Here is a 22,830-nt window from a genome sequence, read left to right as displayed (position 1 = left end):
CGAGGGGTGTTCATTAAAGATTTCCCCTAAACCACTTAGGGTTATCATATTTGGTTGAAATTTCACATGTGTAATGAAACATGTATCTATGGGTTATGTCTGAGTATATTTACAAGAACAATGAACAATATCTTAAGATATAGCTGAGGGTGCCGCAGAGAGTCGGTACTACCCTCTGGGCCATGGGTGAGAGGTCTGCTTGGTTTGAGAGTTAAAACCTTACTTCCTTACATTTTGTAGATAACACAATTTAGAAAAATAGTAAGGAATATGATTCGTTGTTGATACACAAAGGGGTGTGCCCTACGTTTAATGAATTGATAGACAGAGGGGAACACGTAATCCTTTTGGAGTAGCACTTATCTTGTTGACATATTTACTGGGTTTATTATGGTTATTTCTCAACCTCCGTGCAGTAGTTCTCCATCACCGTTTAGTATTTCTCAATCTCCGTGCAGTATTTATCCATCTCAGTGCAGTATTTCTCCATCCCCGTGCAGTAGTTCTCCATCTCCGTGCAGTATAAGTCTCCATCTCCGTGCAGAAGAACTCCATCTCCGTGCAGTATTTCTCCATCTCCGTGCATAAGTTTTCCATCTCCGTGCAGTAGTTCTCCATCTCCGTGCAGTAGTTCTCCATCTCCGTACAGTATAGTTCTCCATCACCGTGCAGTAGTTCTCCATCTCCGTGCAGTATAGTTCTTCATCTCTGTGCAGTATTTCTCCATCTCAGTCCAGAAGTTCTCCATCTCAGTGCAGTATTTCTCCATCTCCGTGCAGTAGTTCTCCATCTCCGTGCAGTAGTTCTCCATCTCCGTGCAGTAGTTCTCCATCTCCGTGCAGAAGTTCTCCATCTCCGTGCGAAAGTTCTCAGTCTCCGTACAGAAGTTCCCCATCTCCGTGCAGTAGTTCTCCATCTCCGTTGAGTAGTTCTCCATCTCTGTGCAGAAGTTCTCCATCTCTGTGCAGTATTTCCCCATCTCCGTGCAGTCGTTCTCTTTCTCTGTGCAGTAGTTCTCCATCTCCGTGCAATATTTCTCTATCTCTGTGCAGTATTTCCCCATCTCCGTGGAGTCGTTCGTTCTCTACCTCCGTGCAATAGTTCTCCATCTCCATGCAGTAGTTCTCCATCTCCGTGCAGTCGTTCTCCATCTCTGTGCAGAAGTTCTCCATCTCCATGCAGCAGTTCTCCATCTCCGTGGGGTAGTTTTGCATCTCCGTGCAGTCGTTCTCTGTGCACAAGTTGTCAATCTCTGTGCACTATTTCTCCATCTCTGTACAGTATTTCCCCATCTCCGTGCAGTATTTCCCTATCTCCGTGCAGTCATTCTCTATCTCCGTGCAGTATTTCCCTATCTCCGTGCAGTCATTCTCTATCTCTGTGCAAAAGTTCTCAATCTCCGTGGAGTAGTTCTCCATCTCAGTGCAGTAGTTCTCCATCTCCGTGCAGTATTTCTCCATCTCTGTGCAGTATTTCCCCATATCCGTGCAGTCGTTCTCCATCTCCATGCAGTAGTTCTCCATCTCCATGCAGAAGTTCTCCATCTCCGTGGGGTAGTTTTGCATCTCCGTGCAGTCGTTCTCCATCTCTGTGCACAAGTTGTCAATCTCCGTGGAGTAGTTCTCCATCTCAGTGCAGTAGTTCTCCAACTCCGTGCAGTATTTCTCCATCTCTGTGCAGTATTTCCCCATTTCCGTGCAGTCGTTGTCTATCCCCGTACACAAGTTCCCAATCTCCGTGCAGTAGTTCTCCATCTCCGTGGGGTAGTTCTCCATGTTCGTGCAGTCGTTCTCTACCTCCGTGCAGTAGTTCTCCATCTCCATGCAGTAGTTCTCCATCTCCGTGGAGTAGTTCTCCATCTCTGTGCAGAAATTCCTCATCTCCGTGCAGTATTTCCCCATCTCCGTGCAGTCGTTCTCTTTCTCTGTGCAATATTTCTCCATCTCTGTGCAGTATTTCCTCATCTCCGTGCAGTCGTTCTCTACCTCCGTGCAGTATTTCTCCATCTCTGTGCAGTAGTTTTCCATCTCCGTGGAGTAGTTCTCCATCTCCGTGCAGAAAGTCTCCATCTCTGTGCAGTATTTCCCCATCTCCGTGCAGTCGTTCTCTTTCTCTGTGCAGTATTTCCCCATCTCTGTGCAGTCGTTATCTATCTCCGTGGAGTAGTTCTCCATCTCCATGCAGTAGTTCTCCATCTCCGTGTAGTAGTTCTCCATCTCCGTTGAGTAGTTCTCCATCTCTGTGCAGTATTAGTTCTACATCTCCGTGCAGTAGTTCTCCATCTCCATGCAGTAGTTCTCCATCTCCGTGCAGTAGTTCTCCATCTCCGTGGAGTAGTTCTCCATCTCCATGCAGAAGTTCTCCATCTCCGTGCAGTAGTTCTCCATCTCCGTGGAGTAGTTCTCCATCTCCGTTGAGTAGTTCTCCATCTCTGTGCAGTATTAATTCTCCATCTCAGTGCATTAGTTCTCCAGCTCCATGCAGAAGTTCTCCATCTCCGTGAAGAAGTTATTATACTCCGTACAGAAGTTCCCTATCTCCGTACAGAAGTTCCCTATCTCCGCGCAAAAGTTCTCCATCTCCGTGGAGTTGTCCTCAATCTCTGTGCAGTATTTCCCCATCTCCGTGCAGTCATTCTCTATCTCCGTGCAGTAGTTCTCTATCTCCACGCATCAGTTCTCCATCTCTGTGAAGTAGTTCTCCATCTCTGTGGAGTAGTTCTTCATCACAGTGCAGTAGTTCTCCATCTCAGTGCAGTATTTCTCCATCTCTGTGCAGTTTTTCCCAATCTCCGCGCAGTCGTTCTCCATCTCCATGCAGTAGTTCTCCATCTCCGTGCAGAAGGTATCCATCTCCGTGGGGTAGTTCTGCATCTTAGTGCAGTCGTTCTCCATCTCCATGCAGTTTTTCCCAATCTCCGCGCAGTCGTTCTCCATCTCCATGCAGTAGTTCTCCATCTCCATGCAGAAGGTATCCATCTCCGTGGGGTAGTTCTGCATCTTAGTGCAGTCGTTCTCCATCTCCATGCAGTATTTCTCCATCTCCGTGTCGTCGTTCTCCATCTCTGTGGAGAAGTTCTCAATCTCCGTCGAGTAGTTCTCCATCTCCGTGCAGTATCTCTCCATCTCTGTGCAGTATTTCCCCATCTCCGTGCAGTCATTATCTATCTCCATGCAGTAGTTCTCCGTCTTCGTTGAGTAGTTCTCCATCTCCGTGCAGTAGTTCTCCATCTCCGTGCAGAAGTTCTCCATCTCCGTTGAGTAGTTCTCCATCTCCGTGCAGAAGTTCTCCATTTCCGTTGAGTAATTCTCCATCGCAGTGCAGTAGTTCTCCAGCTCCATGCAGAAGTTCTCCATCTCCGTGAAGAAGTTCTCAATCTCCGTACAGAAGTTTCCTATCTCCGTGCAGTAGTTCTCATCTCCGTGGAGTTGTCCTCCATATCTGTGCAGTATTTCCCCATCTCCGTTCAGTCATTCTCCATCTCCGTGCAGTCGTTCTCTACCTCCGTGCAGTAGTTCTCCATCTCCATGCAGTAGTTCTCCATCTCCGTTGAGTAGTTCTCCATCTCTGTGCAGAAGTTCTCCATCTCTGTGCAGTATTTCCCCATCTCCGTGCAGTCGTTCTCTTTCTCTGTGCAGTAGTTCTCCATCTCCGTGCAGTATTTCTCTATCTCTGTGCAGTATTTCCCCATCTCCGTGGAGTCGTTCTCTACCTCCGTGCAATAGTTCTCCATCTCCATGCAGTAGTTCTCCATCTCCGTTGAGTAGTTCTCCATCTCTGTGCAGAAGTTCTCCATCTCTGTGCAGTAGTTCTCCATCTCTGTACAGTATTTCCCCATCTTCGTGCAGCAGTTCTCCGTCTTCGTGGAGTAGTTCTCCATCTCCGTGCAGTAGTTCTCCATCTCTGTGCAGTATTAGTTCTACATCTCCGTGCAGTATTTCTCCATCTCCGTGCAGTATTTCTCTATCTCTGTGCAGTATTTCCCCATCTCCGTGGAGTCGTTCTCTACCTCCGTGCAATAGTTCTCCATCTCCATGCAGTAGTTCTCCATCTCCGTTGAGTAGTTCTCCATCTCTGTGCAGAAGTTCTCCATCTCTGTGCAGTAGTTCTCCATCTCTGTACAGTATTTCCCCATCTTCGTGCAGCAGTTCTCCGTCTTCGTGGAGTAGTACTCAATCTCCATGCAGTAGTTCTGCATCTCCGTGGAGTAGTTCTCCATGTCTGTGCAGTCGTTCTCTATCTCCGTACAGAAGTTCCCCATCTCCGTGCATTAGTTCTCCATCTCCGTGGAGTAGTTCTCCATCTCCGTGCAGTATTTCTCCATCTCTGTGCAGTATTTCCCCATCTCCGTGCAGTTTTTTCTACCTTTGTGCAGTAGTTCTCCATCTCCATGCAGTAGTTCTCAATCTCTGCGCAGTATTTCCCCAACTTCGTGCAGTCGTTCTCTTTCTCTGTGCAGCAGTTCTCCATCTCCGTGCAGTATTTCTCCATCTCTGTGCAGTAGTTCTCTATCTCCGCGCCAGTAGTACTCAATCTCCATGCAGTAGTTCTGCATCTCCGTGGAGTAGTTCTCCATGTCTGTGCAGTCGTTCTCTATCTCCGTACAGAAGTTCCCCATCTCCGTGCATTAGTTCTCCATCTCCGTGGAGTAGTTCTCCATCTCCGTGCAGTATTTCTCCATCTCTGTGCAGTATTTCCCCATCTCCGTGCAGTTTTTTCTACCTTTGTGCAGTAGTTCTCCATCTCCATGCAGTAGTTCTCAATCTCTGCGCAGTATTTCCCCAACTTCGTGCAGTCGTTCTCTTTCTCTGTGCAGCAGTTCTCCATCTCCGTGCAGTATTTCTCCATCTCTGTGCAGTATTTCCCCATCTCCGTGCAGTCGTTATCTACCTCCTTGCAGTAGTTCTCCATCTCCATGCAGTAGTTCTCCGTCTTCGTGGAGTAGTTCTCTATCTCCATGCAGAAGTTTTCCATCTCCGTTGAGTATTTCTCCATCTCTGTGCAGTATTAGTTCTACATCTCTGTGCAGTAGTTCTCCATCTCCATACAGTAGTTCTCTATCTCCGTGCAATAGTTCTCCATCTCCGTGCAGAAGTTCTCCATCTCCGTTGAGTAGTTCTCCATCTCTGTGCAGTATTAGTTCTACATCTCCGTGCAGTAGTTTTCCATCTCCATGCAGAAGTTCTCCATCTCCGTGCAGTAGTTCTCCATCTCCGTGCAGAAGTTCTACATCCCCGTTGAGTAGTTCTCCATCTCTGTGCAGTATTAATTCTCCATCTCAGTGCTGTAGTTCTCCAACTCCATGCAGAAGTTCTCCATCTCCGTGAAGAAGTTCTTATTTTCCGTACAGAAGTTCCCTATCTCCGTGCAGTAGTTCTCCATCTCCGTGGAGTTGTCCTCAATCTCTGTGCAGTATTTCCCCATCTCCGTGCAGTCAGTCTCTATCTCCATGCAGTAGTTCTCTATCTCCATGCAGCAGTTCTCCATCTCTGTGCAGTATTTCTCCATATCCATGCAGTATAGTTGTCCATCTCCCTGCGGAAGTTCTCCTTCTCCGTGCACTATTTCTCCATCTCCGTGCAGAAGTTCTCCATCTCCGTGCAGAAGTTCTCCATCTCCGTGCAGAAGTTCTCCATATCCGTGCAGTATAGTTGTCCATCTCCATGCATTAATTCTCCATCTCTGAGCAGTATAGTTCTGTATCTCCGTGCAGAAGTTCTCCATCTACGTGTAGAAGTTCTCAATCTCCGTGCAGTTTAGTTCTTCATCTCCAGGGACGGTGTGGTAGGCTAGTGGCTCCGGGTTCAATTGCCGTCATGGGTGCAGTTTGTTAAGCCCATTTTCTGGTGTACCCCGCCGTGATATTGCTGGAATATTGCTAAAAGCGGCGTAAAACCTCACTCACTCTCCATCTCCGTGCAGTTGTTACTCTGTCTGGGGGTCGACATTAAGGGTCGAAAACAAGGACTGGTTGACTCGGAGTCAATATACTGTGTTCATGTTAAACTGCCGCATGGCATCTCAGTGGACTAGCACTATACAATCGGCATCAGCCCAATAACCCCAAGTGTAATAATCTTTTGCGCGACGTTAATTACCCCATTTCATCTCTCCTTAGCGTGTCCCATTTTGATACCTCTTCCCGAGTTCAAATTTGACTTTGACAAAAAAGCTTACTGCACAAAACTTTTTGTCATGTCAAACTAAAAACGTCATCTATGGCATGTACCCTTTGTGGATTGAAAATATCAACACGAGTCGGACAACTTAGAAATCTACAGAAACATTTTCAATTGTGTCTGCCAATATTTCAGTTTTTTCACGCTTTCCTTTGCATGAAAGTTAGGATATTAGAGACAATGTAGCATCCACCTAATAGCCTTAAATGCAGTAGACCTTATAAGAGGTACGGAAAAAAATCTTTGGATTCGACTGCTCTGTTCAGCAATGTCATGTTGACGTGTAGTTAAAACAAAAGACATTGGCTGTCTTTCTAACAAGCAACTGACAACGTCAATGTACTGTGTCTGTGTCTGACATCCCGCCATGGTCACCAGAAAGGACGAAGAACACATGATGCCACAGATATATTGACAACCCCAATCATTTATTCCAAAATGGCCTTCACTATCATGAAAGGGACCTATTGGGATCACATGTTAATTGATGCTTTACCGTCAATAATGGATGAATTGCCAAAGAATCGTCCACTGTATAAGATGAACCTATTGAAAGTATTTCAAAGTGTGTTAAGTCAGTGCTTGATGCACCACTTTGCACACCAGGTCTTCTACCACTTTGACATGTCTTTGCATGTGTTTGTAATGTCTCTTGGGAACGATACGATAGCCTTTTCGCGAACACCTGGTATAACCACTATTTGATAGTGATTCATAAACACATGATTATGAATCGTGCAAGGCTTATGGTTATGGAAATGGTTTTGTGGCTTTTATTTGTATATTGAAGTACCCTCTCCTCCTTCGCCTCAGACCCTTTTCACTGGTTTGGTTGTGCAACATAAAAAAGGACATGTTATGTAACTTGCACAAGGCATACGATTTGAAGGTAATTCTGATTATGTGAAAGGCTCTCGATCAAATCTGTTCTTACTATCGATATAACTATCTATAAAGGAAAAACATTGGTCAGGTGTAATGCTAACATTTTATGGTTGATGCTTTTTTCCAAAAATATACATTTGGCAGTAGTTTCCAAGGTCATCAAAGAAACAAATGTGGAATATACCTTTCGCCAGATAACCTTTTGGAATGTTACTGTTAAGATGTTATGAGTGCCTGTTCACATGCATTTAACTGGAACAAATCAACACGTGATATCAATAATAATATAAATCAATAATTAGTATTTGGATTGGCTTGGACTAGGACAAAATATGACTCAAAAAAGAAAATCGTCAAAAACCCAATGAAAACAGAAAACAATAGGACAAGCAACGCATCTGCACCTCTGGTACCCAGGTTTGTTGCTTAGGAAACCTAGTATCAAACAGAAATTGAATAAAAACAATTATTGAAGTAACTGTGTATATGTCATTGTGTATTGTTTAGTTTACAGGACAAAAATATTTTTTTACAACAATATATACTCACGCGCAAAAGAAACGCAAGTCGAGTATGCAGTATACATGTTATTTATTTTCAACAGCAAAGACAAGAAATACTAATAGGGCAAGATTGACAAATATTTGCCTGAAGACAGTTTAATGGATTAAAAGGCAGATGTCATAATTGTTTTTTTTCAAATGTTAAGGGCTTACACAGTTTCGGGTCAACACCCAAAATGTCAGTCAATACCTGGTGTTACCACCATTAGCATTGATCACTGCCACACATCTCCTGTACACTGAGTGGATCAGACGATTTATGAAGGCCCTAGGGATCCTCCTGCACACATCCAGATCAGCTGTGCGTAGTTCATCGGCAGTTGTAGGGACTGGGCGCACATTGTGCAGACGCCTTTAAACCTCATCCCACAAGTGTTCAATGGGGTTCAGATCAGGGCTGAGGGCTGGCCACGGTAGAACACGGATGTTGTGTTGTTGCAGAAAGGCCATGGTACCTCTGGCAATATGGGGACGAGCGTTGTCCTGCTGGAAAATGTGTTGTTGATGTTGTGCAAAAAATGGAACAACGTCGGGTCTGATCACTTGGTCGATATACTGCTGAGCAGTGACGCCGTGTCCCCGACTTTGACCAACATTCAGAAAGCACATGGTTCCAAGTCTCGCATTAATTCCAATCCCTGTCCATATCATGACGCTATGTCCACCCCATGGATTCCTTTCCACAACGTTTCTGTCAGCGAAACGATCACTTCGACGCCACCAAATTCTGACTCTTCCGTCTGCATGGGAGACACAAAAGCGACGTTCGTCAGAGAAGATGACACGCCTCCACTCAGGATGACGCCCATTGTGATGACTCTGTGCCCACTGAAGTCGTGCTTATCGATGCCGTGGTTGGAGAACGAGACGACGTGCTGGTCGGCGACATCTGAGGTTGTTGGAACGGAGACAGTGTCGCGGCTAATGTGTCGATTATGTGTTCCTATGGTCTTACGAGCACTTTCACTTGCAGTTAGGAACGGATGTCGCTGGTGTTGACGGGTAATCTGCCGATCTTGTCGAGGTGAGGTGACCCTAGGACGACCGCTCCGAGGAAGGTCATCTGTGGTCTGTGTAGCATTGTATCGATGCAGGAGACGGTAAATTGTGGTTATGTTAACGCTGACGGCAACATCTTGGACAGACTCTCCAGCTTCCAAACGTCCGATAGCCTGGTTTCTCTGAATTTGAGTTGGGCGTGGCATTGTTGACCAAGGAGTGGTAGGACCAAGAATCGGCCACAGTTTTATACCCACTACAGTTCGTGCATTTTCGATTTCGCGAGAAATGGGTGCTTGATACCCACATATTCATTGAAATGGTGCATTTTGGCGATTCGTTTTTTTATGTTGCGTTTTTACTCGGGGCCTCCAAAATGCAACCAAAAATATTGATAACGCCATCAGGCTTCACTACATGCTAAAACTCGTATCAATTTATGGTTCCGTGTTTGTTACCTATTTGCTTAAAACCACTTGCGGTTTTTTTTGCGTGTGAGCATAGTTCATTTCTTATACTAAAAACTGGACCGACATGTGGCAGGCTCAATTATGTACATAACTTTTAATTAAGATTTATTAGTAAGTAGTAAGGCTATGTGGCCTTGTTGCCATTTTAACTGATTAGTTTATTACGATATTTACATTATAAGAATATATTATTAGTTATAATATTAGTTATGTTTTATACCTTAGTATTTTATACCTTAAACATTCATTCCATAGCTCTGTAACATTAAGTAAGCTTACTCTCAGTCTAACTACCTTTACTTTTACTCAGCCACATTTGTTAAAAGTCCAGAAGTAGGATCCTACACCTGTGTATGTTACCGGTTTCTTTATGCTCAGTTTATGACTTTATTACAGGTATAAGAAAAGGCAGCACCCAGTCCCATGGGTATCCTCACAAGAGCCATTCAAAGTAAATACAGTGGGGAAGCCAAGTGGTTAAGGCATTCGCTCGTTGCACCGCGAAGGCCCGGGTTCGATTCCACTCAGGAGTCCATTTCTCACATCCGTATATATGAGGGCGGGCATACTGCTAAAAGCGTCGTAACACCTTATTCAGTTACTCACTATGCAAAGTATAGGTTCACATTGCCAACGGAAAACCAGATGAAATCCACTCATATGTGTTTGTTTTACTCACCCTTTTCACCATGCTGAAATTTCACTTTAAAAAAAATTAAAAATACTGAACCGCAAAAGAAACGTCACCATGGATAGATATGTGAGAAACCTTATTTGTCCAAACACTGTAAACATACTTTGAGAAATATTAAAAAGATGAAACTTGGCAAAACTGATCACTTGAGCCCACATTCTGAGGAACGCCTGACGCAGTTCAGCTGCAGTTGTCGGCATTGGTCGGGCGTCATTCAGCCATCTTTGAATCTTGTCCCACCGGTGCTCAATGGGTTTTAAATCGGGACTGAGGGCAGGCCACTGCATGGTTCTGATGCCATTCTGCTGGAGGAAATCTCTTGTTGCTCTCGCAGTGTGGTCACGGGCGTTATCATGCTGAAACTCGTGGTTGCGGCGACGTGCCAAATGAGGTATGGCGTGTGGTCTCAAGACTTGATCAATATACTGAGTTGCTGTGACACCATTGGCTCTCCCTGGACCGATTTTCTGGAAGACTACAGGGCCGACCCTCTGTGCAAGACCCAATTCCACCCCACACCATGATACTCGGACCACTCCACGAGTCTCTCTCAACAACACAAGTATCCAAATAACATTCCCCATGGCGTCATCCGACTCTCTCTCTCTGACATCTGCTGTTGAGATACAGTAACGGCACTCGCCTGAGAAGAGGACTCTTCTCCACTGCTGGTGGCACCAATGCTGGTGCTGTGTTGCCCACTGAAGACGGTCCCGGCGATGACGTTGTGTCAGATTGGGTCCTCGGTGTGGCCTGTGACAGTGGCCACACCGAGGATTTCTTGTCTGCTCGAAAATCGTCGACGCACGGTGTCCGCACTTATGTATCGCTGGTGTGTCCCCAAGGTCTGTCGAGCAGTTTCCGCAGCAGTAACAAAGTGATCTTGAAGATGCTGTCGCACAATCTGACGATCCTGACGTCGGGTGGTGACCCTTGGTCTTCCACTACGTGGTCGGTCATCTGTAGTGTTGGTGGTCTGGTACCGTTGCTTGAGCATATGGTCCTTACGTGGACTTGAAATGCATTTGCTACTTGTCGGGCGGTTTGTCCAGCTTGCTATCGTCCAAGGGCTTGGTGACGCTGATTTCTTGTCAATCTTGGCATGTGGTAGCAATTCAAAAAGGAATTGGATTTTTATAGGGCAAGAAATAGGGGAACGCACGTGCATTTCAATTTGGATGGAACTCACGTGCGTCGGGTTACCATTGCCGTTGCCGTGATGCGTTTGGGCGAACGGTTTTATTGCCATCTGCTTTGTTTTTTTATCATCAATTTTCCTTTTTCCGGACAGGGTTGTGTTAAATTTTAGAAATTTTGACAAAAATTACCCAGATATCTAAATGACAATTTTTCATGCAATGTTACTTGGGGTGACGTTTCTTTTGCGGTTTAGTATATTTGACAACTTGACATTCCTTTCAAAAGAAACAAATGAATAGGTGTGTTGTTCGCATCCAGTTGTCTTGTCGATTATTGGTTACGCGTGGCCTGCCACCCCGAGGATGGTCTCTGACTGCATTCGTCTGTTGCCATAAACACCAAATGATGTTTCTGTGGACGTTAAATTGACTTGAAACATCACGTTGACTCGATCCTGCTTCAAGCATACCAATGGCTCGCAGACGCTCAATTTCGGACAGAGGTGGTATTTCGTAATGTTGAATAATTCCGTATTTTTGTTGTTTTGTTTAGTGTTTGTTGTCAGCACGGTGCTAAACAATGCATATGGAATCCCGTTAACGAACATGGCTTTTTACACATTCTTGGGAAGTTAAATGTATGGGGCTTGCATAAAAGTCAACTTTTGCATGGAATGCATGCTTTTCTGTAGGAGTTGCGTTTTTGTGACTTGATTCCATACATGTACTACAATATTGAAAACCAAACTTTACTTGTTTGAAAAATACACTAAAATATTGGTGTCACGGGAACTTGTTGAGTATATAATTCTGTTCTTGGGGATTGAAACATATATTCTCTGTTATTCAGCAACAATCCGATTTACTTCGGCATTCAGGCAGGTTAATTGTGATAAATGTTGAAAATCACATTTGGAATATTCAGATCACTTGACACTAAGACAATGAGTAGGCAAGTAATTTGTTAAATAAATACGGTAACGTATTCAAAGGGATTCGGAAGGTTACTATCCGAGTTGTAACTTGTCCCGGGGCTTTATTGTATTATTTAACACTGCACATGCAATGTCCTTGTCCTGACCTCATATGAGAAGAATGACTAGATGGCCCGGTGTCAGTGACCTTCACGTTCCACATGGACAGTAGCCATCGCAACGCTCACTCCACCCGTCATTGGAAGCCCCCATGCCCCGCAGGGGTCTCTACTTACCTGGGATACCACATAAGTCTTATCGACACCTGATGCTGTTTTTATAATGTTATATATTGAGTGATAATATGGCTTCCTGGAGCGGCTTCATGTAAAGGAAAACGACTTTGCTGAAGAATTTGTTTATTCAAATTTACGAAGGCAAATCGTGCATTAATAACTGCAATGTCCAAATTTATTTTGAAACATATGAAACTGACTGTTGTGTACGTTGTAATCAAGCTATTTCTTTGTATCATTATTATTTGACGGTAATATTTCTCCATATTCACAAGGTCATAAGCTTGTATGTATTCACAAGGTCATAAGCTTGTATGTATGTATGTATTCACAAGGTCATAAGCTTGTATGTATGTATGTATTCACAAGTTCATAAGCTTGTATGTATGGTTGAGTGAGTGAGTATGGTTTTACGCAGCTTTTAGCAATATTCCAGCAATATCACGGCGGGGGACACCAGAAATGGGCTTCACACATTGTACCCATGTCGGGAATCGAACCCGGGTTTTCGGCATGACGAGCGAACGCTTTAACCACTAGGCTACCCGACCGCCCCTATGTATGGTTGAACAGTAATGCGGCTGTATCACACCAGCACAAACGGTCAGGCAACTGTTTAACGAAACTATTGCTAACGCATAACCTAAAAGGCAAATGTTTAGAACACAATCCAATCTCTAATATTCCATATCGCGTGGGTTACAATTCTTACGAGATCACCTCACCGACACGACGAGATCTTGTCGCAGGCAGCCAAGTTATACAACTCGATGACCATGTGAGCGACGGGTGCACTTCGGACCCCAAATGGCTGATTAGGTTTAACGCGGTGTAGGAGAACACAAATGGAGTGCAGCGGGAGTTGCGCAATGCAGTTGCGTGTCTTGTTGATTTGGTACCACTTGACGAAAATGTTGAGCTCATAATCGACTTGTTCACTCTTATACACCGAGCAAGGCAATTTACTTAATTGCCATATTTGTAAGACTAACGCTTGAGTGCCCTTGTACCGTGTAACATGTAATAGGGGACAATTAGATCCGACTTGAAGAAAGATGGCGAATATTTGTATTGTCTTGAACTCACGCCATTCTAGCAGGATGGTCTTCAGAAGGATGCCTGTTTCTACAGCGAATCTCTGTATATTTTCTATTATATTATAGATGTTTATATTGATATCTATTCAAAATAAATCAAATCAAAATCGGTTCGGTTGAGAAAGAAATTCAAAACACATCATATCCAACCGAATGTTATGTTGAAAGCATCAAAGTAACATATAACCCAATTTTTTTCACGCAGTTGATCGTTAATAATTACATTAAAGTCTGTTGAAGCGAACATAAAATCTCCATGGCTTTCACTGCTGATATTGTCCAACATCCTCACACATCATTCTGTCAAATGGTATGAGTGAGTGAGTATGGTTTTACGCCGCTTTTAACATTATTACAGCAATATCACGGCGGGGGACAACAGAAATGCGAATGGAATGTATGAACGATCACGGCACTTCTCCGCTTGGGCTTGAGGTGTATGACAACATGACGATACGTTTGTGTACAGCACGTTTCTTTAAAATAACATTAATCTATGTTGTAGATGGTATTCTATATTTGTATGACATGAATGTGTTTACGCATGTCGAAATACAATGTTCACTCAGTGACACTGTGTCATTAGTACGAGTAGTAATAGTACGATTGTATAAAATGTTGTTGTTGTTATTGGCTACCTCATTCACACAGTACGATATGACGCCAGAAGCACCTGTCTACTATAGACAAGCTTCACACGTTACACACAATCTTATTTAGTCATGATAAGTGGCATTTGTTTGCAAATAGCAAAATATATTGTCAACACCAGTCTTCACTTCATTTTCCCGTTTACACATTGATGGCGTCACGACCACGCTGTTGTACCCTGAATATGCATATAAAACCAACTCTCATTAGATAATATGTTAGGTCGATGACCTTCACTGGTTGAATATGGGAATGTTATTACGTCACGGATTATGTGAAGCTATTGCGTCACGTAATGAGGTCACGCTGCGGTACGTGGTCGGCTTAGGCTAACGTGAAATTTGAGTGTTTCTGAGCTATGTGACTCCCCAGTATAATCACGTGGCGTACATGTGTCGTCGTGTGGCGTCATTCACGTTTCCTCTATGTTATGGGTGCACGGCCGTGTTTTGTGTGTGTTAACATTGGTTTAAGTGACCACCCTTTATAAGTGCAGTATGATACCTGATGCATTACATTGTCAGTGGCGATATAGTGTTTGTAAGACCCACATACCTTCACTTACAACAATTAGGGACGGATCCAGTTTTCATCCAGGATTTTTTTTAATAATCGTTGACATAAAGTGTTTCTGATTTTTATTTGCAGGAACCCCTCCTCCAAAACCCCAACACACGCACACACGCACGCACGCACACACAACACACACACACGCACACGCACACACACTATTATGTCACAATAAGGAATTCGACACAAAAGTTACAGAAGTTTGATATCCTCTATTGCAGAGAGTAAATCCATGTTCAAGTATATGACGATGCACCTGGTAAAAGGTGGTACTGAAATGTCGTGACAAACAAAACGTGTTCCCTGTAGATATGGTACACTACAATCCATACTGACCTCAGTGTGTGCTATCGATATCCTGTAGATATGGTACACTACAATCCATACTGACCTCAGTGTGTGCTATCGATATCCTGTAGATATGGTACACTACAATCCATACTGACCTCAGTGTGTGCTATCGATATCCTGTAGATATGGTACACTACAATCCATACTGACCTCAGTGTGTGCTATCGATATCCTGTAGATATGGTACACTACAATCCATACTGACCTCAATGTGTGCTACCGATATCCTGTAGATATGGTACACTACAATCCATACTGACCTCAGTGTGTGCTACCGATATCCTGTAGATATGGTACACTACAATCCATACTGACCTCAGTGTGTGCTATCGATATCCTGTAGATATGGTACACTACAATCCATACTGACCCCAGTGTGTGCTATCGATATCCTGTAGATATGTAACACTACAATCCATACTGACCTCAGTGTGTGCTACCGATATCCTGTAGATATGGTACACTACAATCCATACTGACCTCAGTGTGTGCTATCGATATCCTGTAGATATGGTACACTACAATCCATACTGAACTCATTTTGTGCTAACGATATACTGCCATCCATTCTGACCTCAATGTGTGCAAACGACGTCCTGTAGATATAGAACACTACAATCCATACTGACCTCAATGTGTGCTAACAATACCCTGTAGATATGGTACACTACAATCCATACTGACCTCAATGTGTGCTAACAATACCCTGTAGATATGGAACACTACAATCCATACTGACCTCAATGTGTGCTAACAATACCCTGTAGATATGGTACACTACAATCCATACTGACCTCATTTTGTGCTAACGATATACTGCCATCCATTCTGACCTCAATGTGTGCAAACGACGTCCTGTACATATAGAACACTACAATCCATACTGACCTCAATGTGTGCTAACAATACCCTGTAGATATGGAACACTGCCATCCATACTGACCTCAATGTGTGCTAATAATACCCTGTATATATGATAAACTGCCATCCATACTGACCTCAATGTGTGCTAACGATATCCTTTAGATATGGTACACTGCAATCCATGCTGACCTCAATGTGTGCTAATAATATCCTGCAATCCATACTGATCTCACTGACCTGCACGGAGCCGTGTAACTGACCTGCATGGAGCCGTGTAACTGACCTGCATGGAGCCGTGTAACTGACCTGCATGGAGCCGTGTAACTGACCTGCGTGGAGCCATGTAACTGACCTGCGTGGAGCCGTGAAACGTTTGTTTGTTTGTTTGTTGTGTAACGCCGCAGTGTATTTAATAATCATTGGCTGAACATGTATCGCACAGTCTCTGGCCATGGTTTAATGGGGTGGGTGTTTGTATGTCTTCCGAGTGCTATATTTTATTTATGGTTACTTAATCTTAGTTCAGAAAACATTTCTGGTGTCCCCCGCCGTGATATTGCTGGAATATTGCTAAAAGCGGCGTACAACCATACTCACTCACTAGTTCAGAAAAATCGTCTTCACATTTTCTTATTTTTACAGTGATTGAGATGTCCTGTACGCCTTTAGTTGCATAAATACCTAGAAGAGATTCCTTGACAACGTACTGGGATTCAGGCTTTTTTTATGAAATAAACTACTAGTGGGAGTTGTTCATCGTACAATGAGACACTGAAGGGAGAGTAAACCATGAGGGGCGCACCTTTTCTCTGAATATCGACTGTCATATGTCTCCATATTTTGGGTGCGTTCAATGGGTCGAAGCACGGTGCGCAGATGAACGTAATGACCTATTGAACGCACCAAAAATATAGAGACATTTGCAAAATGTTTAATGTTTTAAGAACAAATATATTATCTAATGGAGGTAGCCCGCTCTAATTCAAGACTGACAATTGCCTTGTAATTGATTTCTGTTCCATGTGATTAATTATCATTTCATTAATAACCTTGCGAAACAGTTTATTCCAGCAGCTGCTTAGTGCAATACCCCTGTAGTAGGCTCAGTCTTAAAACTTTCTTATGATTGTAATGGGGTGATAACCAGAGGCTGCCTGCAGTGTGGTAAGATACCACGATTCAAGACATCATTGAACAGTTCAACCAATTCGTCAGTGTAAAAGATACTATTGCTGTTATGAATTTGCTTTCAATTGTTTTTGAATTGTTTTATGTGAGAATGTCCTTTGTGGTTATTGGTTTATTAAGAATGTCACGTATATGTATGTCACGTATATGTACGTCACGTATATGCATATTTCCATATCTTAATGAATTATGTAGAGGTTTCGGAGAACATATTTTTGTTTGAGTGTCGTAAATATTGTTTGTTAGCTCTTCAGAATCAAGATAAACACCTTCCTTCTGAAATGAAAATGTAAGTTGATTTGCTAGTTTTCAGATTTGTTTGGTTCTTGTTGTCCAAGCTTATTTTTTTTATACACACGTTGTTTCCTTCGGAATAACTTTTCACTTTAACTTTCATTGTTTGCAATAAGAGTCCTATGTATATCATAAGAGCCTGCATGTATGGTAAGGCAAACGGCCTACACTCATGTTTATCAGCATAGTCGATGAATGACATTAACACTGACATTACTTTCAACGACACTCATTTGTACGCATTTGGGCACGTGGCATGTCGCTGTGACGAGTGTAAAACTGGTTTAACTCATAGCGCCTCCACTATTCCCCAAAGTGAAGGGAGTGCTACAAGACGGGAAAAGGAATACGTACCCACGTAATTAACTTAAATATTCACAATCAATGCCATCTGAACATTCTCTTTCTACCCCTTCCCTCACACAACCCCGACCACCATCCCACCCTCATTTCATGGCTATTGACACCCGGCACCCACCCTGTGTTCAGGATAGCATATACCCAATAACGCCCCAATACAGCCACCTGTTTACACCGAGCGTGTTTCCAGTGCTTCCTTTCAGCAGGTATTTTGTCTCTTATCGCATCCCCGCTGACATCAGCTGATCGACACGGGTTCCACAAAATGATCTTTTTGACATGTATTGTAAAGCTGTCACAGTGTGTTTGTGTTTCTGCCCAGCGTTGTTTGTTTATTCCTTCTGGGAGTTGGTGCATCTGCTCATCACCTCTTGCGGGTAGACAGACGGCCACCGCAGAGGTCAAGTACATGCCTGACGCCGCTCCCTATTTCCCTACCACACCCTACCCTGTACTACACCCTTCCCTGTATCCACACCCTACCCAGCCCTACATCCTTCCCTGTATCCAGACCCTACCCAAGCCCTACATCCTTCCCTGTATCCACACCCTACCCAAGCCCTACATCCTTCCCTGTATCCACACCCTACCCAGCCCTACACCCTTCCCTGTATCCACACCCTACCCAAGCCCTACACCCTTCCCTGTATCCACACCCTACCCAGCCCTACATCCTTCCCTGTATCCACACCCTACCCAGCCCTACATCCTTCCCTGTATCCACACCCTACCCAAGCCCTACACCCTTCCCTGTATCCACACCCTACCCAGCCCTACATCCTTCCCTGTATCCACACCCTACCCAGCCCTACATCCTTCCCTGTATCCACACCCTACCCAGCCCTACATCCTTCCCTGTATCCACACCCTACCCAGCCCTACACCCTTCCCTGTATCCACACCCTACCCAGCCCTACATCCTTCCCTGTATCCACACCCTACCCAGCCCTACATCCTTCCCTGTATCCACACCCTACCCAGCCCTACATCCTTCCCTGTATCCACACCCTACCCAAGCCCTACACCCTTCCCTGTATCCACACCCTACCCAGCCCTACATCCTTCCCTGTATCCACACCCTACCCAGCCCTACATCCTTCCCTGTATCCACACCCTACCCAGCCCTACATCCTTCCCTGTATCCACACCCTACCCAGCCCTACACCCTTCCCTGTATCCACACCCTACCCAGCCCTACATCCTTCCCTGTATCCACACCCTACCCAGCCCTACATCCTTCCCTGTATCCACACCCTACCCAGCCCTACATCCTTCCCTATATCCACACCCTACCCAGCCCTACATCCTTCCCTGTATCCAGACCCTACCCAGCCCTACATCCTTCCCTGTATCCACACCCTACCCAGCCCTTCACCCTTCCCTGTATCCACACCCTACCCAGCCCTACATGCTTCCCTGTATCCACACCGTACCAAGCGCTACACCCTTCCCTGTATCCACACCCTACCCAGCCCTACATCCTTCCCTGTATCCACACCCTACCCAGCCCTACATCCTTCCCTGTATCCACCAATACCTCCATACACCCCTATCCCACACCCTTCACCCATATCTGCCCCACACCCTGCCCCACAGCCTGGCATCACACACCTCGCTGTCCAACACCCTTCAGCCATACGTGCCCCACACCCTTCCTTCACATACACCCCTATCCCACACCCTTCACCAAAATCTGCCCCACACCCTGCCCCACAGCCTGGCATCACACACCTCGCTGTCCCACACCCTTCAGCCATACGTGCCCCACACCCTTCCTTCACATACACCCCTATCCCACACCCTTCACCCATATCTGCCCCACACCCTGCGCCACAGCCTGGCATCACACACCTTGCTGTCAGCCACACCTGGCCCAACGCCTTACCTCAACATCCCACCCTGCCCTACACCCTCTCACCACACCCTTCAAGCAAACCTGCGCTTACACCCTGTCACCTCACACTTCCCTGAGCCATACCTTCTCTGCCCTTCAACTTGCCCCACACCCGCACCCATATTTGCCCTCACACCCTGCTCTGCCTCCATACACGTCCCGAAATCCTGCCACTGCATCCATATCTGCCAACAGTTGCCAGTGTGAAGCATTTATAACATAAATGTTTCAATGCATGCCCCATTAACAAAGTCACTGAGATTTAAAAATATAAGTCCACCTCAAGCACTTCCCCATCTCTGTGTGTACGTGCAAAGGGCATCACCTGGGAAGCGAATTTAGTCCGCATGTGTTCATTCCCCATTCTCATTGACCCCTCACTTCCCTTACATCGTCCAACGCACGCCGATCCCCACATCCAGTGCCCAGTATTGTTTGTGGAAATGCCCACCCTCGCGGAAGCTTACAGAGCATGGAAGAGTCATCGAGTCCCATTCTCCTTCTATTATTTCAGAGTATTTCAATGGCTGATCCCACTATATTAGTATTATTACTCGGTTATCAGCCGTGTCTACTTCATGTGTGTCCTCATTGTCTGGAAATATGTTTCACGAATAGCTGACCTTACACAGGTAAACAAATCCGTTCAAGGGCACAATCACCTGAAAATAGGCTCTTAATATTGTTAACGCTACAAAGTATCTATGACTAAATACGCCTCAAGGAGTGGCGAGATATGCACATCTGGACCTTTTTTTGAGCGACCATTTGCCACGAACTGGACTACACCAACCTCTGACATTAGGATAAATATCAAAGGCTCAAGTACGGGAAATATTTGTTTACTGGAGCGGTGTGTGGGTCGACTTGACCTTGGCGTGACCCAACCAGAGGAGGACCAGACATTGACCGACGTTCTCTATGACTAGTTTATAGCCAGTGACGCCTGTAGCTTACATCGACGGACATTACATTCTGGTATATATGTTTCATACCTCCCTAAAAATATCTATGAATGCAAGAAATCATGAGCAAATGTTTATACCTTTGAATCAATCCTTAAAATTTAGATATTGCCATGACGTGTACAATAAGGAAAGTTATTTTGGCCGAGGACACGGGTTGCCCAGTTGTTTGATCTCAACATTAACCTGAACAAAGATGCGCCCCTAAGGCATACCAGAACCCGCCGATCGCCAGTCCGAATTCCGTAATGTAATCATTGGTTGATCCTCTCCACAATGATACTCGTGGGTTTCACCCCACCTCGCTACACCGATACTCCTGTTTTTTCACCCAACCTCTCGATACCGATACTCCTGGGTTTCACCTCACCTCACTACACCGGTACTCCTGGGTTTCACCCCACCTCACTACACCAGTACTCCTGGGTTACACCCCACCTCACTACACTGATACACCTGGGTTTCACCCCACCTCACTACACAAGTACTCTTGGGTTACGCCCCACCTTGCTAAACTGGTACAACTGTGTTTCACCCCACCCCTCGATGCCGACACTCGTGGGTTTCACCTACCCTCACTACACCGGTATTCCAGGGTTTTGCCCCACCTCAGTACATCAGTAGTCCTGGGTTCCACCCCATCTTACTACACCAGTATTCCTGGGTTTCACCTCTCCTCACTACACCTGTACTCCTGGGTTACACCCCACCTCACTACACTGATACTCCTGGGTTTCACCCAACCTCTCGATGCCGATACTCATGGGTTTCACCTCACCTCACTACACCAATACTCTTGGGTTTCACCCCACCTCACTACACTGATACTCCTGGGTTTCACCCAACCTCTCGATATCGGTACTCCTGGGTTACACCCCACCTCACTACACTGATACTCGTGGGTTTCACCCCACCTCACTACACTGATATTCCTGGGTTTCACCCAAACTCGCTACACTGATACTCCTGGGTTTCAGCCGACCTCACTACAATGATACTCGTTGGTTACACCCCACCTCAAAACATCAGTACTCCTGGGTTACACCCCACCTCAAAACATCAGTACTCGTGGGTTTCACCCCACCTCTCGATACCGATACTCGTGGGTTTCACCTCCCCTCACTACACCGGTATTCCTGGGTTTCTGGGTTGTCCTGGGTTTCAGCCCACCTCACTACACTGTTACTCCGGGGTTTTACACCACCTCACTAAACTGATACTCCTGGGTTTTACCCCTCCTCACTACACTGATACTCGTGGGTTTCACCCCACCTCGCTAAACTGATACTCCTGGGTTTAACCCCTCCTCACTACACTGATACTCGTGGGTTTCACCCCACCTCAAAACATCAGTTGTCCTGGGTTTCACCTCACCTTACTACACCAGTACTCCTTGGTTTCACCTCACCTCACTTCACCAGTATTCCTGGGTTTCACCCCACCTCAAAACATCAGTGATCCTGGGTTACACCCCACCTCAAAACATCAGTACTCGTGGGTTTCACCCCACCTCTCGATACCGATACTTGTGGGTTTCAGCTCCCCTCACTACATCGGTATTCCTGGGTTTCTGAGTTGTCCTGGGTTTCAGCCCACCTCACTACACTGATACTCCTGGGTTTCACCTCACCTCACTACACTGATACTCCTGGATTTTACCCCACCTCACTACCCTGATACTCTTTGGTTTTACCACACCTCACCACACTGATACTCCTGGGTTTCACCCCAGCTCGCTACACTGATACTCCTGGGTTTCACCCCACCTCTCGATACCGATACTCGTGGGTTACACCCCACCTCAAAACATCAGTACTCGTGGGTTTCACCCCACCTCAAAACATCAGTAGTCCTGGGTTACACCCAACCTGAAAACACCTGCACTCCTGGGTTTTACCCCTCCTCACTACAATGATACTCGTGGGTTTCACCCCACATCGCTACACTGATATTCGTGGGTTTAACCCCTCCTCACTACAATGATACTCCTGGGTTTCACCCCACATCGCTACACTGATATTCGTGGGTTTAACCCCTCCTCACTACACTGATACTCGTGGGTTTCACCCCACCTCGCTACGCTGATACTCGTGGGTTTCACCCCACCTCACTACACTGATACTCCTGGGTTTCACCCCACCTCAATACACAGGTACAACTGGGTTTCACCCCACCTCACTACACAGGTACAACTGGGTTTCAGCCCACCTCACTACACAGGTACAACTGGGTTTCACCCCACCTCACTACACAGGTACAACTGGGTTTCACCCCACCTCACTACACAGGTACAACTGGGTTTAACCCCACCTCACTACACAGGTACAACTGGGTTTCACCCCACCTCACTACACAGGTACAACTGGGTTTCACCCCACCTCACTACACAGGTACAACTGGGTTTCACCCCACCTCACTACACAGGTACAACTGGGTTTCACCCCACCTCACTACACA

The 22,830-nt window shown here is 45.4% G+C and overlaps 3 protein-coding genes across 3 annotated transcripts; all 3 read right to left on the bottom strand.

The window, feature by feature from the left end:
- Positions 1-1,259: 1,259 nt before the first annotated feature.
- LOC139473445 (gastrula zinc finger protein XlCGF8.2DB-like) lies at positions 1,260-2,237 on the bottom strand. The gene has a single exon (XM_071256015.1). It carries the CDS (start codon positions 2,235-2,237, stop codon positions 1,260-1,262), a length of 978 nt encoding a protein of 325 aa, XP_071112116.1.
- A 435-nt stretch (positions 2,238-2,672) lies between these two features.
- Positions 2,673-3,356, bottom strand: LOC139473444 (GRIP and coiled-coil domain-containing protein-like). Its single transcript, XM_071256014.1, has one exon. The coding sequence runs from the start codon at positions 3,354-3,356 to the stop codon at positions 2,673-2,675; it is 684 nt and encodes a 227-aa protein (XP_071112115.1).
- Positions 3,357-3,466: 110 nt separating this feature from the next.
- LOC139473442 (uncharacterized) lies at positions 3,467-3,901 on the bottom strand. The gene has a single exon (XM_071256013.1). The coding sequence runs from the start codon at positions 3,899-3,901 to the stop codon at positions 3,467-3,469; it is 435 nt and encodes a 144-aa protein (XP_071112114.1).
- Between the last annotated feature and the right edge of the window lie 18,929 nt (positions 3,902-22,830).

The sequence above is a fragment of the Haliotis cracherodii genome, unplaced genomic scaffold (genome assembly GCF_022045235.1).
Source record: "Haliotis cracherodii isolate W230 unplaced genomic scaffold, xgHalCrac1.p SCAF_29, whole genome shotgun sequence".
Classification (NCBI taxonomy): Eukaryota; Metazoa; Mollusca; class Gastropoda; order Lepetellida; family Haliotidae; genus Haliotis; species Haliotis cracherodii.
This window is presented reverse-complemented; position numbering and strand designations above follow the sequence as displayed.